General features: G+C 45.6%; 1 protein-coding gene across 4 annotated transcripts in view; it reads left to right on the top strand.

Moving 5' to 3' along the window:
* ctnnbip1 (catenin, beta interacting protein 1) overlaps positions 1 to 21,368 on the top strand; it is a 140,199-nt gene that overhangs the window by 17,368 nt on the left and 101,463 nt on the right. Inside the window, exon 2 of one of the 4 annotated variants that reach the window (XM_072477902.1) lies at positions 732 to 855. The exons of the other annotated variants lie outside the window; for them this stretch is intronic. Within the exon in view, the coding sequence (XP_072334003.1) occupies positions 749 to 855 (107 nt within the window). The 5' untranslated portion in view covers positions 732 to 748. The remainder of the gene's footprint in view (positions 1 to 731; positions 856 to 21,368) is intronic. 4 annotated transcript variants of the gene reach the window in all.

The following is a 21,368-nucleotide window of genomic DNA, read 5'->3' as shown; positions in this document are numbered from 1 at the left end:
AAGGCTCGATAGTAACTGTCAGCATTCTTTTTGGAGATGGAGAGTATCGTAGCCATGTCTCATCCACTCAACCTTTGATACCCATGCACTTTGCATCAGAATACAGTATACAATTTTAAAAATAAATAAATTTAAAGTAGCCAATTAATTTTTTCCAATTAAGGGGCAATTTAGCGTGGCCAATCCACCTACCCTGCACATCTTTGGGTTGTGGGGGCGAAACCCACGCAAACACGGGGAGAATGTGCAAACTCCACACAGACAGTGACCCAGACCCTGGATCGAAGCTGGGACCTCGGCGCCATGAAGAATGCAGTATGTAATGACCACTAACAGGAGCTCTGGGTGATTTAATTCCCTGCTCCCTGTCCCACCCATCATTGGCTCTGAGTTGATTGTCACGGACTCAGTTGCCAGTCAGCCAGCTCAACACAAACTGGGAATCAAAGGTGGACTGCACTGCTGTGTGTATGGTTCAGTACTACACTGAGCGTTCATTGTCTTTACCCACCAGAATGGGAGCTGATGCTTTGTTTTTGTAGTTAGCCCCTTGGTGACACACAGCAGACCTGTGCTGAGACACAAAATCGAAAGGGAAAGAGTTAAGTGCCGATGCGAAAAGAGCTGAGGAGTGTGACTGATTGGATTAAAATAAACTAGCGCAGAACTTGTTTCAAAATTCTGTAATTCCATTATGATTTGGGTGCTATGATAATTTGTTAATGTTGTAGGTTTGCTTTATTAGTGCATGGTATGCACTAATTCAACCATTCAACTGAGACATTCATTCAAGATTCCATCTGCCTGTTCAGATAGATGTAGAAAAATCCCATTGTACTACTTAAAGGAGAACAGGTGAGTTCTTCCAGTGTCCTATTTAAGACAATCATTTGATCAACATCAAAGTGTCTTTGACAAGGTCCCTCATGGTAGACTGGCACAAAAGGTGAAGTCACACGGGATCAGGGGTGAGCTGGCAAGGTGGATACAGAACTGGCTAGGTCATAGAAGGCAGAGAGTAGCAATGGAAGGATGCTTTTCTAATTGGAGGGGTGTGACTAGTGGTGTTCCGCAGGGATCAGTGCTGGGACCTTTGCTGTTTGTAGTATATATAAATGATTTGGAGGAAAATGTAACTGGTCTGATTAGTAAGTTTGCGGATGACACAAAGGTTAGTGGAATTGTGGATAGCGATGAGGACTGTCGGGATACAGCAGGATTTAGATTGTTTGGAGACTTGGGCGGAGAGATGGCAGATGGAGTTTAATCCGGACAAATGTGAGGTAATGCATTTTGGAAGGTCTAATGCAGGTAGGGAATATACAGTGAATGGTAGAACCGTCAAGAGTATTGAAAGTCAGAGAGATCTAGGTGTACAGGTCCACAGATCACTGAAAGGGGCAACACAGGTGGAGAAGGTAGTCAAGAAGGCATATGGCATGCTTGCCTTCATTGGCCGGGGCATTGAGTATAAGAATTGGCAAGTCATGTTGCAGCTGTATAGAACCTTAGTTAGGCCACACTTGGAGTATAGTGTTCAATTCTGGTCGCCACACTACCAGAAGGATGTGGAGGCTTTAGAGAGGGTGCAGAAGAGATTTACCAGTATGTTGCCTGGTATGGAGGGCATTAGCTATGAGGAGCGGTTGAATAAACTCGGTTTGTTCTCACTGGAACGACGGAGGTTGAGGGGCGACCTGGTAGAGGTCTACAAAATTATGAGGGGCATAGACAGAGTGGATAGTCAGAGGCTTTTCCCCAGGGTAGAGGGGTCAATTACTAGGGGGCATAGGTTTAAGGTGAGAGGGGCAAGGTTTAGAGTAGATGTACGAGGCAAGTTTTTTTGCACAGAAGGTAGTGGGTGCCTGGAACTCGCTGCCGGAGGAGGTGGTGGAAGCAGGGACGATAGTGACATTTAAGGGGCATCTTGACAAATACATGAATAGGATGGGAATAGAGGGATACGGACCCAGGAAATGTAGAAGATTGTAGTTTAGTGGGGCAGCATGGTCGGCACGGGCTTGGAGGGCCGAAGGGCCTGTTCCTGTGCTGTACTTTCCTTTGTTCTTTGTATCACTGAAAGAGCTTACCTGCAAGTTTACCTCATTGCTGTTTGTGGGACCCCGCTGCATGCAGATAGGCTTCTGTTTTTGCCTCCAAGACAAGGTTGAAGCACTTGGGGCAAGGATGGCTCTATGTAAATGCAGGCTTGTTTGTTCTGTCTGTCAGTATGAAAAATGAAATGAAAATCGCTTATTGTCACAAGTAGGCTTCAAATGAAGTTACTGTGAAAAGCCCCTAGTCGCCACATTCCGGCGCCTGTTCGGGGAGGCTGGTACGGGAATTGAACCGTGCTGCTGGCCTGCCTAGGTCTGTTTTAAAAGCCATCTCTTTAGCCCTGTGCTAAACCAGCCCCTCAAGTATACACTCTTGGTTGTAGCAGGGCAAGCACTCGCAGCCTTACATCTGGAACTCTTTCCTAAATCCCTTTGCCTTCTCTTCCCCAACATTTAAAGTATCCTCAAATTCTTAACTTTTCACGCATTCCTTTAGTACTCTGCAACTCACTGTCTTGTTCCTCCACCCCTTCCATAAACTACTGTGGAATTTTTCTGATATTAAGCAAGTTGTCTGATATTTCCCTGTAGGTTCGTTTGCAGTGTAGCTCCTGCTAATAATTCCAAGAGTTTTTTTAATTAAGATTCCATTTGAAGACTCTTCTTTGTGGTGGGAGCCATCAAGGTTGAACAGAGTAAGAGTGAAGATGTGATAACTTTGGAAATAGCGGACCTCCGGTGACGGGGATGTGCTGAGCAGATGACAAAAGGTGGCCCTCCTCCTGAAAACTTGAAATTAGGCACTTTTAGTCCCAAAAATCGACTGCTAAATCCGGGGGAATAAATCCCCCCACCCTCCTCCGACACCACCACAACGAACGAGGCATGCCAGGCAACAACCTGAGCCGAAAAGAAGACAGAGCCAGTAAAGTTTGGAGAGGAAGGTTGTGGCCCGGATCCGATGAGGAGGATTGGAGGTCTGCTAAAGTTTTTCACCTGGTTAAAAAGGGAGTGTGGGATAAACTGAATAATTACAGGCCAGTCTGTCTAACCGTGGTAGTCAGAAGATTATTGGAATCAATTCGGAGGGACCAGATAAACTATCAATTAGAAAGGCATGGATTAATCAAAGACAGTCGGCATGGATTTGTTAAGGGAAGGTCAGTCTGGCTAATTTGATTGAATATTTTGAGGAAGCAACAGGTGGATGGATGAGATTAGTGCAGTAGATGTTTTTAAAAATTCATTTACGAGATGTGGGTGTCGCTGGTTAGGTCAGCATTTATTGCCCATTCCTCCTTGCCCTTCAGAAGGTGGTGGTGAGTTCCCTTCTTGAACTGCTGCAGCCCCTGAGGTGTAGGTGCACCCATCGTGCAGTTAGGGAGCGAGTTCCAGAATTTTGACCCAGCGACAATGAAGGAACAGAGATATATTTCCAAGTCAGGGTGGTGAGTGTTTGGAGGGGAACGTCCAGGTGGTGGGGTTCCCAGGTATCTGCTGCTCTTGTCCTTCTAGATGATAGTGGTCATAGGTTTGGAAGGTTCTGTCTGAGGAAGCTTGGCGAGTTACTGCAGTTCGTCTTGTAGATGGTACACACGGCTGCCACTGCTCGTCGATGGTGGGGGATTTGAATGTTTGGAGCAATCAAGCGGGCTGCTTTGTCCTGGGTGGTGCGGAGCTTCTCGAGTGTTGCTGGAGCTGCAGACATCCAGGCAAGTGGAGAGTATTCCATTACACACCTGACTTGTGCCTTGTTGATGGTGAACAGGCTGGGGGGGGTGATGTCAGGAGGTGAGTTACTCGCCCTAGGATGCCCAGCCTTTCACCTTGCCGGGTAGCCACAGTATTAATGTGGCTAGTCCGGTTCAGTTTCTTATCAATGGTAACCCCCAGGATATTGATTGTGGGGGATTCAGCGATGGTAATGCCATTGAATGTCAAGGGGTGGTGGTTAGATCCTCTCTTGTAGGAGATGGTCATTGCCTGGCACTTGTGCGGCGCGAATGGAAGTTTCCATTTGTCAGCCCAAGCCTGGATATTGTCCAGGTCTGCATTTGAGCATGGACTGCTTCATTATCTGAGGCATCGTAAATGGTGCAGAACATCGTGCAGTCATCCGCAAACATCCCCACTTCTGACTTTATGATGGAAGGGAGATCATGATAAAGCAACTGAAGATGGTTGGGCCTGGAAAAGACCCTGAGGAACTCCTGCAGTGATGTGATCTAAATGGCCTTCGACAAGGCTGCATGTGGCAGACTGATTAAACAAAGTAAAAGCTCATGGGAACCAGGGGAATGTGGCAAGCTGAGTACAAAGCTAGCTCAGTGGCAGTAAATACATTTTTGTGACTGTTATCAGTGGGGTTCCACAGGGCTCTGGGTCCCTTGCCTTTTGTGGTACATGGACCTAAATGTAGGAGGCATGATCCAAGAAGTTTGTAGACGGCACAAATATTGTCTGTGTGGTTGATAGCGAGGAGGATTGCTGCAGACTGCAGGAAGATATCAATGGACTGAACAGGAGGAATTCAACTCAGAAGTGTGAGTGATGTATTTAGGGAAGTCAAGCAAGGCAAAGGATTGCACAATAAATGGGAAGGACCCTGAAAGTTGTAGAGGAAGTGAGAGTGATTGTCCGCAGATCCCTTGAAGGTAGCAGGGCAAGTTGATAAGTTAGATAAGAAGTCATATGGAATCCTTTCATTTATTAGCTGAGGTATAGAATATAAGGGCAGGGAGGTTATACTGGAACTATATAAAACATTATTTAGGCCACAAGTTAAGTAATATGCGCAGCTCTGGTTAGCTAATTACAGATAGGATGTAATTGTATTGGGGAAGTGTGATGAATGTAGGAATTTCAGATGTAATCTTTTTTAAAAGTCCTGATTTAAAAGACGGACACTTTGGCTACAAGGGATAATTAAACCATCATAAAAGTTGGGCTAATGGAATTTTATTTATATGAAGAAGGTTCCCTGGGGAGTAGATAATTCAAGACTTTGTTTAGCCTTAGTAAGATGCTGTAATGTGAGGAGCCGGAGGCTGAAGCAGTCAGGTGTTGAGTTTTTGAGTTCAGTTTTGATCTGTCTGAATAGACTAGCAGTTTCTCTCAAAGCGGTTTAGTTAAAAAGACTTTTGCCTGTGAACAGAACAGCAGTTTCTGAAAAGGCTGGCAGGTTAAACAGCAGTTTGACACAGGCAAGCTGGTTCCTGAAGGATCGCTCTTATTCAAAGCGGTATATCTAAGGCATCTCTTTACAGCAAGTACCCCTGGGTTGGCTGAGTGGATTTTGACCTGAGATGGGCTCTCCTTGAGTGGAGATAAAAGATAGCAGTGGGGATTTGGTGTTTCATTGTCATTGGTAAGCATTGTTTAACTGGTAATTGTAAGCTATTTTCTTTATGATAAAGTTAGTAATACTGCATTAGTAATAAAGTTTGTTTTCATATACCATATCCCTATTTGTTTGTGGAATCACTCCTGGAGTGAAGTATCCTTTCCTCGCAGTCTTACAAAATAAATACAATATTGGGGTTTCTGTCTAGGACCTAGCCACTGTTGGGGTCTGGTCCAGGATTGTAAATAGAGAGCGCAGGGGAGATTGACGAGGATGTTGCCGGGACTGGAAAATTGAAGCTTTGAGGAAAGATTGGTTTGGTTGGGGTTGTTCTTCTTGGAACAGAGGAGGCTGATGGGAGATTTGATTGAGATATACAAAATTGAGAGGGCCTGGATAGAGTGAATGGGAAGAGTCTATTAACTTTAGATGGGAGGTCAGTGCCTAGAGAGCAGAGATTGGTAGAAGGTTTAGAGGGGGATAAGGAAAGGTTTTTTCACCCAGAGGGATGTGGGATGTGTGGAACCGGTTGTAGAAGCAGAAACCCTGAACTCATTGAAAAGGTGACTGGATTTTCACCGGAAGTGCTGTAACCTGCAGAGCTACAACCCAAATGCTGGGAAAGTGGGATTAGGCTGGGGAGGGGGTTTCAGCTGATGCAGACACAATGGACCAAATGGCCTCTTTCTGTGCTGTAAACATTCTGTGGTGTTGTCAGCCTTGGTTATTAAAAACTCCAAAGTCACTGGATGAGCAAGAGCACATTGCAAAATAGGAGTCCAAGTTTGGAATGAAACAGAAGTGGGAGAGTTGCAAAAGTAAAAATGCCGTGTAAAGCCTCGGTTGTGTGTTGTTGCTTTGCTGCTCTATCGTGGTGTGCATCACAGTAAAACCAGCTCTGTCTCTGTCGGGCCTCCATATGCATTCACTCTCCAACAGGAATCACTGTAAAGAACTGTGGGAGTTCTGATTGATCTGTATTTTGATGATCTGTGTGTCCCAGTCCAGCAGCACCAATATCAAATGTAGAACACCCACCATTACCCCAGCTGAGATGAGCTAATTTAGGGAGTTTGAAACTGGAGCATCCGTGATTGGGAATGGCTTATTCTGTATTACAATGAACTTATCAACTGATCCCTTAGAACAACAAAAGGTTAGGTGGGGTTGCGGGGATCGGGGGGAAATATGGGCTTAAGTAGGCTGCTCCTTCCAAGGGCAGGTGCAGACTCAATGGGCTGAATGGCCTCCTGCACTGTAAATATTACGATTCAGAACCAATTTTTGAATTTTATTGCCATGGCCCATTATTCAGCCTGGGTTGGAAAATTAATAAAAATGTTAGCTGAATTTAACAGTAACGCAGGCAATTTAAAACCCCTTTACATGACTGATGCCATTGGCCTTTTTACTACATAATGCTCATTAAGAAGGTTATATTGTATTTTCAAGACAGAGCATTTTAGCAAAATGTATTGCCTTGTGAATTGAATGTAATTTTAAAACCATTAGTTCCGTTCTTTGCATTGTGACCCTGACTGATGGAAGAGTAATTGGAAATCTCTTCTCTTTTTTACCTTTGTGTTACACCATCAAGTAATAGTGTAATCTTATTTCAGTCATTAGTGCAGTTGTTTGAACAGAGTAGGATCTATTTCAGTACAGTTACATCATGAAATGTGAGCTGGGGAGGAGAAGAGTAGATTGTCTCGATCATTTCAGACATTGTGGGGCTCCTTTAGTACCGGCTTGCCCCGGCTGAGATCTTGATACTGACAGCTGACCAAGGAAATCTTAAAGTAGAGTCAAACCAAAAGCGGTCACTGATACACCGGTTCAGCTGTCTAATGTTTGAAGGTCTGCTTATCCTGTGCTTCTATCTTGAATTTATTTCAAACTCTGTATTTGGTACTTTGCACCACAGAAAATTAATAGCAATTTGTAATGCTTGGAGGCTTGAATAAAAGGCGGAATGCAAATGGATTTGGTTTTCCCATCTGATTTTTTGCATAGCATGTATAATCAGTAATCACATTTAGCTTCTAAATGCTGAAATTAAATCCAGATCTAACTTGTCTACAATTTCACGTACTAATCCATTGCCTAGTGTTTATACAATTATGCCAGTAATCCTATGGTAAAGCCATGTAAAATAATCTTGGGTAAAAATATTCAAGGCTAAATGCGATACTGGATTTGTAATTCACCCCAAGTATTTGCCGCTATGCAAATGTTGTTGTAAGATATAGCACGCACTTTGCCCCTTCTCACCACCTCACTGGGCAGACTCCTCCCCAGTCCCCCTCCCAAAATAAAATGGATGGCTCAGTGGGTGATTATATTATGCGGTACTAAGCAATATGTCAGAGTGGTCCAAGTTTGTTTGCCCTTTGTTATGGGTTTAGCACACCGAAATCAATTATTGCAGCTCACTACGATTGGACTTCATGTCCCTCGACAAGGAATGGGCAAAGATTAGCAAGGGTACTCGCTCCTTTGGTCTGAGTTGGAAGGTTTGAGTTTGAGTCCCACTCTTAGAATTCAGCACAACAACCTGGGCTGACAAGTCAGTGCAGTACTGAGGGAATGTTACCCTGTTGAATGTGCCAGCTTTCGGATCAGATGCTAAACTGAGGTTGTGTCTGGTGTCTCGGATGGGCATAAAAGATCCCACAGAACAATTTCAAAGCAGAACAGAGTACTTCTCCTCTGTGTCCTGAACACATTCACCCCTCGATCGCTATCACAGCAAAACCAATTATTTGGTCATTTATATTGTTATACCGTTGATGAAATCTTTTGAAAGCAGCAGTCGCTGTTGTAATGTGGGAAGCCCTGCAGCCAATTTATACAGCGCAAACTCCCACAAATAGCCAAGTTACCAGAAAAAGTGTAATCTTATTTCAATCATTAGTGCAGTTGTTTGGACAGAGTAGGATCTATTTTAATACAGTTGCATCATGAAATCTGAGCTCACGATGAGAAGAGTAGATTCTCGGATATTGTGAGACTGTTTTAGCACCAGGTTGCCCCAGCTGAGATCTCCTTTACACTGACATCTTGAACTCGTGTAAGATGCTATATAAATGCACGTCTTTTTGGGCACTGTGGATGACAGGTGGTCAATTTTGCAGGTGATCCCAAACATGTTGGTGCACTGGTATCCAAGCAAGCAGCCCAGAAACGACAGAATGAGCTAAGCAAAGTAATAAAGTTGGCAGGAAACAGGCCAGATGAAATTTAATGCAAGCAGCCGTGATGTATTGCACAGAGAAAGGAAAGATTGATGACACATGGACTCCACGAATGGTTGAAAAAGGGAATGCTGAAGCTCAAAAGGACCCAAGTAAACTCAGAATGACTAATTATTGTAGAACAGCAGTCAACAAAGTCTATAGAACGCTGAACTACATAACCAAGATGGTGGAGTAGAATCAACAATGGTTCAACTGAAGTATTCTGGTCAGGCTCAATGTGCCCACTTCTATTCACTGAGAAACAAAAGTGGATAATCAAATACTGGGAAGAACCATGAGGATGATTCCTTGTATCAAGAGGTATGAGTAATGAGAAAAGACTGAAAATATGGGTACTTTAAGTCTTAGAGATGACGTGCCAAGGTGCCCAGGTGGCGCTGGAAGGGGCACTGCCAGGGTGCCAAGCTGGCACTTTTTGCGCAGTGGCGATCAGGCCAGGAGCGCCGTGCGTGGGTGTTGGGGAGGGGAATGGGTGGGGGTGGGGGGGGGGGCTTTCCAAAGTGCTCTTCGGGGACTCCAGAGATCGGGATGCCATTTTTAAAATGGCGTCTCGATCTCGCTACACTGAGGAGCTCCGGTAAGCGATACTCCTCGGTGCACAAAACGGGGCAATGTGAGGCCTCGACCGCACGTTCCCCGCTGAGGCCTCCTATCTACCGTGAGTGCTTTTGTGTGTCGTGTTTCTCGGCGCTGTGAATCTGGTGAAAATCCTCGGGTCTGCAACATCTGTGGAGAAGAGTATCAGAGTTAATATTTCAGGTCAACGTCTCTATCAGACCTGATCAGCAAGGTAGCTTACTCTGATTTCAAAAATCGATTTGGTGAGATGAGACTAGTAGGAAAATGGTGCGCCTCATGAAATAGGTGCCAAACTATCCTGATGGCTGAACAACAGCAGGTAAACGGCGGTGATAAATGGAATACGCGCTCCATGCGATAAATTAGCCAGTGATGTTCTTCAAGAATGTGTCCTTGTATCTGCATTGTTTGTAAATTAACAAGAAGCATATCTGTAAAAACAATAATGTTAAACTTACTGATGGCGTACATCTGTAGAAAGGAGACTGACGATCATTAAAAAGACTTGGACCACTTTATGTGGGTGGGCAGATGGGTTTTAATGGAGATAATTGGCAGGCAATTTATGTGGGGGGGAAAGTAATAATATACATATGTAATAAGAGAGAGTGGAAAGAATTTGTGTCATCCCTCACCATGCTGCAGGAAAACATCTGGTAGCATGAAGCAGTTGTCAGGAAAGCAGATTGGGTACGCGACTATCTCCAGAGCGCACTAGATTACAAATCTGAATAAATGGGATGGATTTGGTACAGATGAATGGTGTCAGTTCTGAAGGATTAGAAAGTGTGGGGAGAAGACTAACCAAACTTTGAGGGATTACGAAGAAAAACTTGAGTGATCAAACTAATTTTAATTTAAGGAGATTGATTGTGGAGGAACTCCATGCAGAACTTTAAAGTAACGAGGGGTGCAGATAAGATGGAATTACACAAAATTGTTTATCTTGGACAGTGAACATAGAATTAGAGGACACGAGTTTAAAATTGAAAAGCTTCCAGCAAGAATAGAGATTGGGGAAAAAAATGCCTTTTCCCACAAGATAAGAGACTCTGAAAGTAGTTGGCGTAAGTTAAACTGAAGGCCGTATTTGACAATTTATTTAAAAGGAAGACATGGCAATAGAGAATATTTGTTTTTTAGAAAGGGAGACAGGATTTTGTGCTCCATAATGTAAGGTTTAATGGATTAATTTTAAAATAAAGTCCATGAAAGAATAATCACATGGACTGAATGGTTTCTCTTGCTGTTGATATTAAGCCTTGAGCATTGGAAAGGTCAAAGCAGGTCACTGCCACAGACACCATCACTCTACCTGTCTCAGGCTGAACCGAGCATAGTCATACTGCTTCTGAGTTTGCAATTCCGTATCTTCAATGCAGACCACCTACAATCATCCAGGTTCCATTCTGCACCTTCGTCTAGAGAATTCCAGCTGGGTTCTCTACTCAAACCCGCCTGCCACTGAACCTTTGTCGGTATCTTTGTTACCTTCTGATTCGATTGTTTGAATGCTGTATTGGCTGATCTCTCATCCTGCATGCTCCCTAAACTTCAACTTGTCAAAACCTTTGCTGCCCATATCTCACATCAATACTAGCACACAGCCTCACTGATCTGCATTAGCTCCTGCTTCCCAATGCTTCAAATTGCAAATTGTCTTCCTTTTTTAAAATCCTTTAAAAGTATGTGGAGTTAGATCACAGATCAGCCATGATCTCATTGAATGTTAGTGGGGTCAGGCTTGAGGACTGAATGACCTACTCCTGTTAGGGCAGCACGGTAGCACAGTGGTTACCACTGTTGTTTCACAGTGCCAGGGTACCAGATTCGATTCTTGGCTTGGGTCACTGTCTGTGCGGAGTCTGCATGTTCTCCCTGTGTCTGCGTGGGTTTCCTCCGGGTGCTCCGGGTTCCTCCCACAAGTCCCGAAAGACGCGCTGGTTTGGTGAATTGGACATTCTGAATTCTTCCTCCGTGTACCCGAACAGGCGCCAGAATGTGGTGACTAGGGACTTTTCACAGTAACTTCCTTGCAGTGTTAATGTAAGCCTACTTGTGACAATAAAGATTATTATTATCTCTGGAACCTCCGCCAGTCTTAAACCCCACCCCAATGAAAACTCTCATTCTGAATCTCTCCTTTTGTCTGTCCCTCACTTGCTTTGGCCAAGTGACTGTGATGGTACTTTCCGTCGTCCAGATTTCAGCTCTGGAATTTCCCCCCTCTGCCTTTCTGCCTTCTTATCTCAATCGGCTAGACAGCTAGTTTGTGATGCAGAACAAGGCCAGCAGCGCAGGTTCAATCCCTGCACTGGATGAGATTGTTTATGAAGACCCCACCTTCTCAACCTTGCCCCTCACCTGAGGTCTGGTGGTCCTCAGGTTAAATCACCACCAGTCAGCTCTCCCCCTCAAAAGGGGAGAGCAGCCTGTGGTCATCCGGGACTAAGGTGACTTTACTTACCATACCCCCTTTAAGGTCAACCTTAAAATGCAGATCTGAATATCTTAAATGTCCCACTCTTTGGATGAACTTTCATTTTCTACATAAATACCAGTCAGTTCTGTTCTTTTATAATGACAGTGAGGACAATAAATTGCTTTCTGTTTTGGATGAAGTTCCTGAACTTACCGTTGTGCAAAATAAGTTTGATTAATTTATCGATCAAAGGTCTGAAGTTAAATAATTGAAGGTTGACTTTTTTTAGTGCAGATGTTGGGGGCGGGGAACGTATATAGGAGAGCTGGGTTAGCTCAGTGGGCGAGACAGCTGGTTTAGCTCAATGGGCTAGACAGCTGGTTTGTGATGCAGAACAAGGCCAGCAGCGCGGGTTCAATTCCCGTACCAGCGGAGAATTCTGAATTCTCGCCCCGTTTACCTGAACAGGCGCCGGAATGTGGCGACTAGGGGCTTTTCACAGTAACTTCATTGCAGTGTTAATGTAAACCTATTTGTGACAATAAAGGTTATTTATTTTATTATTTATTTGTTTATATGGTGGACCATTTAGTCCATCAAGCCTGTTCCACTGCTAATCAATGACATTATGGCTGCTCTAATGGCCTAATTCCTATATGTCTTTACCCCATATCCCTTAAAAACTTTGGTTAACAAAGTATATCAATCTGAGATTTAAATTTAACATGAACAGCTTTACTAGCATCGCCTGGATCTTGAGGAAGGGAGTTAACATTGCAGGCCAATGATCTTTCGTCAGAATGGCCATGTCCTGACATGGCGGGGGAGGGGGAGCTCTGGTTGAGTTACAGCTTTAAAGTTCCACATTATAGTAAATTTATCTCCGTCGGCAGCATATAAATAAATTAAAAATTAAATTCATTCTGTGGCTTAGTAAAGATCGACTTTACTTTCACACTAAACATTCCTGCTGTCACTGCTGCAACAGTTACCCGTATTCAGTCTGTTCTGACTGTGCATTGAGTGTTAGCTGGAGAACAGATGCCTTGTAATTGAAAACAAAGCGTCCTTTTCTTTCACATTTCCATAAATAGGTCATGATGAAGTAAGACATCTTCACAATTTGGAGCCAAGACCCTTTTTGTACTAACGTGAGGAGCTGAGAACAAAAACCAGGAAGTGTGCTTTTTTAATATAAACTCAAGTAGTTTCAGCTTGCTTTCCTCAAAAGTATGTTACAGGACAGTTGTATTACCCGGTTTGTGTGGATGCAGAGCCGAATGTCTTTGCACCAGCACGTTTCTTATTGCCCGTAGCACTCTGCCAAGAAGCTTGAGACCACCTCCAGCAGGTGGGGATAACTGCAGCCAAGCGCAAGGCTAAATTTAAACCCGATTTTCATGTTAGCAGGAGCAGACTGTCTCTCTTTAAAATGTAGTTCAATGTACAGAGCTCCATTGTCCTCAACAGATAGTGACCATGGGCGCCTGTATTGTGACTCAATGTGCCAACTCTGTCACTCTGTATAGTTACTTGTCTTGGGTGTTGTAGCCAGTGGGGGGCCGATGCTGTGAGGTGGGGACTTTTGAAGGGGACGTGTTTCCCTTCCCACGTTTTACTGCTGATGTCTCGCTCATTTATTCCCTGCTTCAAACATGTGAAATGATTATGATGGCTTCTTCCCACTCTGCTGCCCCCGCACCCCCAAACAACAACACTTTAGCGATGCTTGTGTCAGGCTAGTACTTGTAGAAGAACTAACCTCTTGAGGGTTAATTGCTTTCCCTTTCCGGCATATTTTATATTAAGATGCAGGATAGGAACATCCAAATCTTTCCTACTGTGCGAAAAATCAGAATAATGAATCAATGTGCACATATATTATTCTGTTTTGCTGTGTTCCATTGTTTTTGCACAAGATGAAAAAAATATTGGCTTAGATCGCAAACAGAATTTTAAAAAAATTGTTTCAAACTAGGTGATTCTGTATGGATTTGATGAAGGAATAGTAAATTTTAGTTGTCCGTCCAATGTATATCAGCTTTTCACTTAATGCAAGGCGTTGTTATCAAGTGCAGTCACAGCGTTGAGAATTTTCAGCAGCTTCACTGCTGCCTCACGGCGCCGAGGATCCGGGTTCAGTCCCGGCCCCGGGTCACTGTCCATCTGGAGTTTGCACATTCTCCCCGTGCCTGCGTGGGTCTTGCCCCCACAACCCAAAGATGTGCAGGGTAGGTGGATTAGCCACGCTAAATTGCCCCTTAATTGGGGGGGGAAAAATGAATTGGGTGCTCTAAATTTTTTTTTTTTAAACACGCTGCCCCATGAGATTAAAATTGATAATTTACTTGAAAGAATTATCACTTAATTCGCTGAGTAACTGTGTTTGGTTTGTATTCTTGCATTTCATAGTGATGCACACACAAACATCAAATCGAAATAGAAATCGGAGTTTTGTACCGACGTGTGGTCTGTTGTGTTTCTTAGAGCAGGGGCCCTGTTTGCTCACGTCGCTGAGGTGCTGAGCCAGAAATGTGCAGTGAGTTCTCTTCATTCTCAGCTAAGCTGTTCTCTAGGGCTGGGGGTGGTGGGTAGGTGGCAGGGGGGGTGGGGGGGGGGGGGGGAAGAGAGAGAAAGAGAGAGAGAGAGAGAGAGAGAGGTGACAGATTCCTGTCAGTTGAGCGCACAGCAGCTCCAGCGAAATGAAATCATGGATCCGTGCAGGTAAGCAGGATTTATGGTGTGACAAGAGGAAGACTGGGGAAAAGAGGAGTTTGTGCAATAAATAGATTGCCCCTGGCCCCGGTTCCCGTCTGCCGATTCGTTTTTGAGCACAATTTAAATTGATCAGCCGTGCCCCTCAGCTGTTCTTTTGTGCAGAGTGAATTTGTTCTTGCTGGCCTCCGATTTGGGTTACTCGGGAGCATTAACTGGTCTTTTAAAGTGAAATGAATTATTTTCTCTGAAATTAGAACATTTAAACATGGCATTGCCACATTGGAGTGTAGGAAAAGAGCTGTGATTTTAGAAATTTAAAATCGATAGCTCAACTCAACATCACGTGTTCTTTTCATTTCCATCTTTTTTTTAAATGTTAATATACTGCTTTAGTGCATATCCCCATTTTGGGGATTAATCCTGGTATCCCATGGAGGGATCCAAACATGTAACCATATGAAATGCATACAAGTTTCCACATTCTTTAAGGTCCAGAGACCTCTGCATATCGCTACATGACAAACATGTGCTGCATAGCACTAAAACTAGTAAGCAGCTGTTTTGCTGAAGGGGTCTTTCTACAGCGTGTGTCACGGGCAGTTGCCCTTTTAGGTATCGTATCTGTTAGTTACGATAACCTTGGTCCCTTGTGTCACATCCTCAACCTTTTAAATCTGCTCTGCACATTTGCCTTTTATGTAAAATGTTATATTTACAGGTCACATAAAGACAAATTTAATCAAATAGGTAAAAGATTTGTACTCCTTAATGGAATTACATCTTTGTAACTCCCAAGATGAAGTACCTATTCTATATGTGCAATTGTGCTGGAGCAGACATTGTACAAATCTCTCCGCCCTCGAAAGGAGAACATCAAGAGAACAGCAGCATTGTGACACTACTCAAAACCACAAGTTTTGATCATCAGATAAGAGGTGTTTGATAAGTCCAGGAAAGAAAACTGAAAACAAAAAGATTCCTCTCTTTGAGCATGTGAAAAACATAATGCTTAAGGCACAGTAATTGGAGTATTCAGCATGCCATGCCAAGATTATCACTTGATGCAAATTTGAAAACTATAAATTTTACTGACAAAAACTCATAAGACATAGGAGCAGAATTAGGCCACTCGGCCCATTGAGTCTGATCTGCCATTCAATCATGGCTGATATTTTTCTCATCCCCATTCTCCTGCCTTCTCCCCATAACCCTTGATCCCCTTATTAATCAAGAACGTATCTATCTCTGTCTTAAAGACACTCAGTGATTTGGCCTCCACAGCCTTCTGCGGCAAAGAGTTCCACAGATTCACCACCCTCTGGCTGAAGAAATTCCTCCCCATCTCTGTTTTAAAGGATCGTCCCTTTAGTCTGAGATTGTGTCCTCTGGTTCTAGTTTTTCCTAAAAGTTGAAACACCCTCTCCACGTCCACTCTATCCAGGTCTCGCAGTACCCTGTAAGTTTCAAGAAGATCCCCCTTCATCCTTCTAAACTCCAACGAATGCAGACCCAGAGTCCTCAACCGTTCCTCATACGACAAGCTCTTCATTCCAGGGATCATTCTTGTGAACCTCCTCTGGATCCTTTCCAAGGCCAGCACATCCTTCCTTAGATACGGGGCCCAAAGCTGCTCACAACACTCCAAATGGGGTCTGACCAGAGCCTTATATAGCCTCAGAAGTACATCCTTGGTCTTGTATTCTAGCCCTCTCGACATGAATATTAACATTGCTTTGTTTCAAGACCTGATATTAGGTCAGTGAATTACCGATTCGGTGTCCATGCATACAATGGGAAGTTTAAATCTCTTAGTTTGAATTAAGTGATTTTAAATTATCTATTAATTGAACATTTTTAGGCACATAAGCCATCCTGCTCTTTTATTTAAACTATTTCATTCTAATAATTGATTATTCACACTTTCCAAGTATTTGAATTTAAATATTGCTGAAAAACGAGACAGGTCGCCAAAGCTTTTTGTCTTTGAACTTGCAGCAGTAGACTTTAACTGGTTTGAAACCAACCCTAAGGTTGGTTAAATTGAATTTTGGCAAGTGGAATGAAACCAGTTTGAGTCCAGACGATTTGGCCACAGTATAATGTAACACTGTCAGCCTACGCTCTCTAAAGCCATCTACGGTGCAAAGTTAACCCTTGCCCCAAAGTGGCCATTTTCCAATGTAAGAGCAGTAAGATGTGCTTATTTATTACATTCTAATTTCGGAACAAGAAACTTTCTTTCAATACATTTAGCCTTTGACTTGTCGTATCTCTGAAGTAGCAGTAACTAGCGTCAGTAAATTACAGTGACATTTCTGAACTCTTGAAGTTGTAGCTTAAGATGCATTTAAGAGGAAGCCAATTTAACGTACAAGATTAAAAGGTAAAGGCTGTGCTGTTTGGGTGAAATGGAGCTCAAGTGGAACATGCTCACTGACATGAACTAAATGACATGTTCCGGTGCTATAAATCTATTGTAATGCTCACAGGTCATCGAGAACTTGCATGTGTTGTAGGTCCAATCCTCAGTGTGTGCTGAGTCCACTGATCTCATCTGGGGCAATTGTACAACGCTACAATGCTTCAGTGAGACTGGCTACAGAAGAACAAACCGGGGTTGGGGGGGCTTCTGCTGATCTCTCGCTGGAAGATATTTTTTGTGTAAGGACAGGATCAGGTTCAGTTAAGATGTTTCCCACTCTTAACTAACCTGCTGATAACTGTTGGCTGAACTCACAAATGAAGAGTGCTTGTACCCCAGTACAATGACTACCATCAGCGTGAGAGGGAATTTATTGCAAATTATATATCGGCACAGGGGAAAAAAGGGCATGCATTTATATGGTGACTTACACAATCTCTGGTTGAGCTTCAGCACTTTATAGTCGGTGTAGTATTTTTGAAGTGTATTGATGGTAGGAAATGTGGCAGCCAATTAGCATACAGTAAGCTCCTGCAACCAACCATGTGATGGGACAATCAATGCACAAGCAAAACCTGAAATCAAAACAGAAAATGCGAGCAAAGCTCAGGTTCGCAGCATCTGTGGAGAGAGAATCAAGATGGTGAATTGAAGTGGCAACCAACGGACTTCCGGTTGCGGCGATGATCAGCTAAACCGCACGTTTCAGCGGCTCCAGCTTTGACGGACTTTCGGACTCTTTTTAAGAGCCCCAACGGGAAATTTTTGCGACAAAACCCGGTGTGGGGTGAAGCAACAGGGAGTCGTCCCCCCAGTGTGAAAGAAAAAGATCGGCGGCGGCCAGATCATGGAGGATCCTCGAGGCCAGCAGCAGAGGAAAGAAAAAAACAAGATGGCGTCGGAGGGAGCCCAGGCGACATGAAGACCGGACCAGGATTAATTTCTAAGACGGTGTGTGGAGGTGCTAAAAAAGGAGGTACTGGCCCCGATGTTACAGGCAATCGAGGGGCTTAAAGAGACACAAAAGGCCCAGGAGATAGAGCTCCGTGTGGTGGAGCAGAAGGTAACTGACAATGAGGACGAGATCCTGGGCCTAGCGGTCAAAATGCAGACGCACGAAGCGCTTCATAAGAACTGCATCGAAAGAATTGAAGTCCTGGAAAATAGATCAAGGAGAAAGAACCTCCGGATCCTGGGTCTCCCCGAGGGAGTAGAAGGAGCTGACGGCGGGGCTTATGTGAGCACGATGCTACGTTCGCTAATGGGAGCTGAGGCCCCCTCGGGCCCCCTGGAAGTGGAAGGGGCCCACCGGGTCCCTGCGAGGAGACCAAAGGCTGGAGAACCACCTAGGGCGATGGTCGTGCGATTCCACCGCTTCAACGACAGAGAGGTTATTTTGAGCTGGGCCAAGAAGGTACGAAGTAGCAGATGGGAGAATGCGGTGATACGAGTGTATCAGGACTGGAGTGCGAAGGTGGCGAGAAGGAGGGCGAGTTTCAATCGAGCCAAGTAGGTGCTGCATAAGAAGAAAGTAAAGTTCGGGATGTTGCAGCCGGCGCGATTATGGGTCACGTACCAGGATAGACATTACTATTTTGAGACGTCGGAAGAAGCATGGACCTTCATTCAAAAAGAGAAACTGGACCAGAACTGAGGGACTGATGTTGGAGGGGATTGGTATGAAGTAGCAGATGGGAGAATGCGGTGATACGAGTGTGGTGATACGAGTGTATCAGGACTGGAGTGCGAAGGTGGCGAGAAGGAGGGCGAGTTTCAATCGAGCCAAGGAGGTGCTGCATAAGAAGAAAGTAAAGTTCGGGATGTTGCAGCCGGCGCGATTATGGGCCACGTACCAGGAAAGATATTACTATTTTGAGATGTCGGAAGAAGCATGGACCTTCATTCAAAAAGAGAAACTGGACCAGAACTGAGGGACTGATGTTGGAGGGGAAACGACAATGTTGATGTATAGAGGTGTAAATTGGGGAGGGGGGGACACTGAGAAATGTGGGTGCCGGTGGGGGGAAAAAGAGACACAGGCGGGGGATGGGGAATGGGAACGTGGCTGTAGGGGGCGCTGCGCCACAGGGGGCGGGATGGTTCTATTTCCCTGCGCCAGAGAGATGATGGCGGGAAGATAGGCGCAAGGAGAATGGGAGTTCCACGGGGGGGGGGGGGGGGTCAAGGAGAGAGCGGGAGAAGCCTGGGTCAGTTGAAGTCAGCTGACTTTCGGAAGCAATATAGGGGGAGTAACCATGCTAGATGGGGATCTAGCGGGGGGGGGGGGGGGGGAACAACTGGGTTGCTGCTGCTGAGATCAAAAGGGAGCTGGTAAGAGAAAAGGTGGTCGAGGCGGGAATGCGCCGCCTGGGGGACAGGTGGGTGCGCGGGACCGGGACGTGGGACTGGCCCAGAGAGCGTGATGGCTAGTCGACAGGGGAGGGGGGGCGGGCAGCCCCCCAGTCCGGCTGATCACATGGAACGTGAGAGGCCTAAATGGGCCGATTAAGAGGGCCCGAGTGTTCGTGCACTTAAAAGGACTGAAGGCAGACGTGGCCATGCTTCAAGAGACGCATCTGAAGGTGGCGGACCAGGTTAGGTTAAGGAAAGGATGGGTGGGACAGGTGTTCCACTCAGGGCTGGACGCAAAGAATAGAGGGGTGGCCATATTGGTGGGGAAACGGGTGTCGTTCGAGGCTAGGAACATTGTAGCGGACAGCGAGGGCAGATATATGATGGTGAGTGGCAGACTGCAGGGAATGGAGGTCGTGCTGGTCAACGTATATGCCCCGAACTGGGATGATGCGGGATTTATGAAGCGGATGCTGGGACGTATCCCAGGCCTGGAGGTAGGAAACCTGGTAATGGGGGGGTGGGGGGGGGGGGGTGCTTAGGGGGTTTATGGACCAAATGGGGGGAGTGGATCCGTGGAGATTTGCTAGGCCGCTGGCCAAAGAGTTCTCCTTTTTCTCCCATGTCCATAAGGTATACTCCCGGATAGATTTCTTCGTTTTGGGAAGGTCACTGATTTCGAGGGTGGAAGGAACGGAGTACTCGGCCATAGCTGTTTCAGACCATGCCCCGCACTGGGTGGATCTGGAACGAGGAGAGAGGAGAGGGAACAGCGCCCACTCTGGCGACTGGATGTGGGATTATTGGCGGATGAGGGAGTCTGCGGAAGGGTGCGGGGATGTTTACCTGGAGGCCAATGATGATGGGGAGGTCCAAGTGGGGGTAGTATGGGAAGCGCTGAAGGCGGTGGTCAGGGGACAGTTGATCTCCATCAGGGCTCACAAGGGGAAAACAAAGGCCAAAGAGAGGGAAAGATTACTGGGGGAGATTTTGAGTGTGGATAAAAGATATGCGGAGGCCCCGGACGAAGGACTATATAGGGAGAGGCGAAGACTCCAGACCACAGGGAAGGCAGAGGCACAGTGGAAGAAGGCACAGGGGATGAGATATGAATATGGGGAAAAGGCGAGTCGCCTGTTGGCCCACCAGCTTCGTAAGAGGACATCGGCGAGGGAAATAGGGGGAGTTAGGGATGAAACGGGAACTACGGTGCGGAGGGCAGGGAAGGTAAATGAGGTGTTTAAGACCTTTTATGAGAGGTTATATAGGTCCCAACCCCAGAGGGAAAAGAGGGGATGCAGCAGTTTCTGGACCAACTAAGGTTCCCGAGGGTGGTGGAGCAGGAGGTGGCAGGTCTGGGGGCGCCAATCGGGGTGGACGAGGTGACTAAAGGGCTGGGGATCATGCAGGCAGGGAAGGCCCCCGGACCTGATGGATTCCCGGTGGAATTTTACAGGAAATACATGGACTTGTTGGCCCCGCTGCTGGTAAGAACCTTTAACGAGGCCAGAGAAGGGGGGACTCTACCCCCAACAATGTCGGAGGCGACGATATCACTAATCCTGAAGCGAGATAAAGACCCGCTGCAATGCCGGTCTTATAGGCCTATCTCGCTCCTGAATGTGGACGCCAAGTTGTTGGCAAAAGTGCTGACAATGAGGATAGAGGATTGTGTCCCGGGGGTGGTGCACGAAGATCAGACAGGGTTCGTAAAGGGGAGACAATTGAATGTCAAAGTGCGACGGCTATTGGGGGTGATAATGATGCCCCCCAGCAGAGGGGGAGGCAGCGATAGTGGCGGCAATGGATGCAGAGAAAGCATTTGATAGGGTAGAGTGGGAGTATTTATGGGAGGTGCTGAGGAGGTTTGGGTTCGGGGAGGGGTTTGTCAGCTGGGTTAAACTCCTCTTATGGGGCCTCAATGGCAAGTGTAGTCACAAATCGGCAAAGATCGGAGTATTTTCGACTACATAGGGGAACAAGGCAGGGGTGCCCTCTGTCCCCATTACTGTTCGCGCTGGCAATTGAACCACTGGCCATAGCGCTGAGAGACTCCAGGAAATGGAGAGGAGTGGTTAGAGGGGGAGAGGAACATTGAGTGTCACTCTACGCAGATTACCTACTGCTGTATGTGGCGGATCCAGTGGGGGGGGATGACTGAGGTTATGCAGATATTGAGGGAGTTTGGAGATTTCTCGGGATATAGGCTTAACATGGG

This window comes from Scyliorhinus torazame, chromosome 16 (assembly GCF_047496885.1).
Source record: "Scyliorhinus torazame isolate Kashiwa2021f chromosome 16, sScyTor2.1, whole genome shotgun sequence".
NCBI classification, from domain to species: Eukaryota; Metazoa; Chordata; class Chondrichthyes; order Carcharhiniformes; family Scyliorhinidae; genus Scyliorhinus; species Scyliorhinus torazame.
Note: the sequence above shows the minus strand (reverse complement) of the source record. Positions and strands in the feature narration are given on the sequence as shown.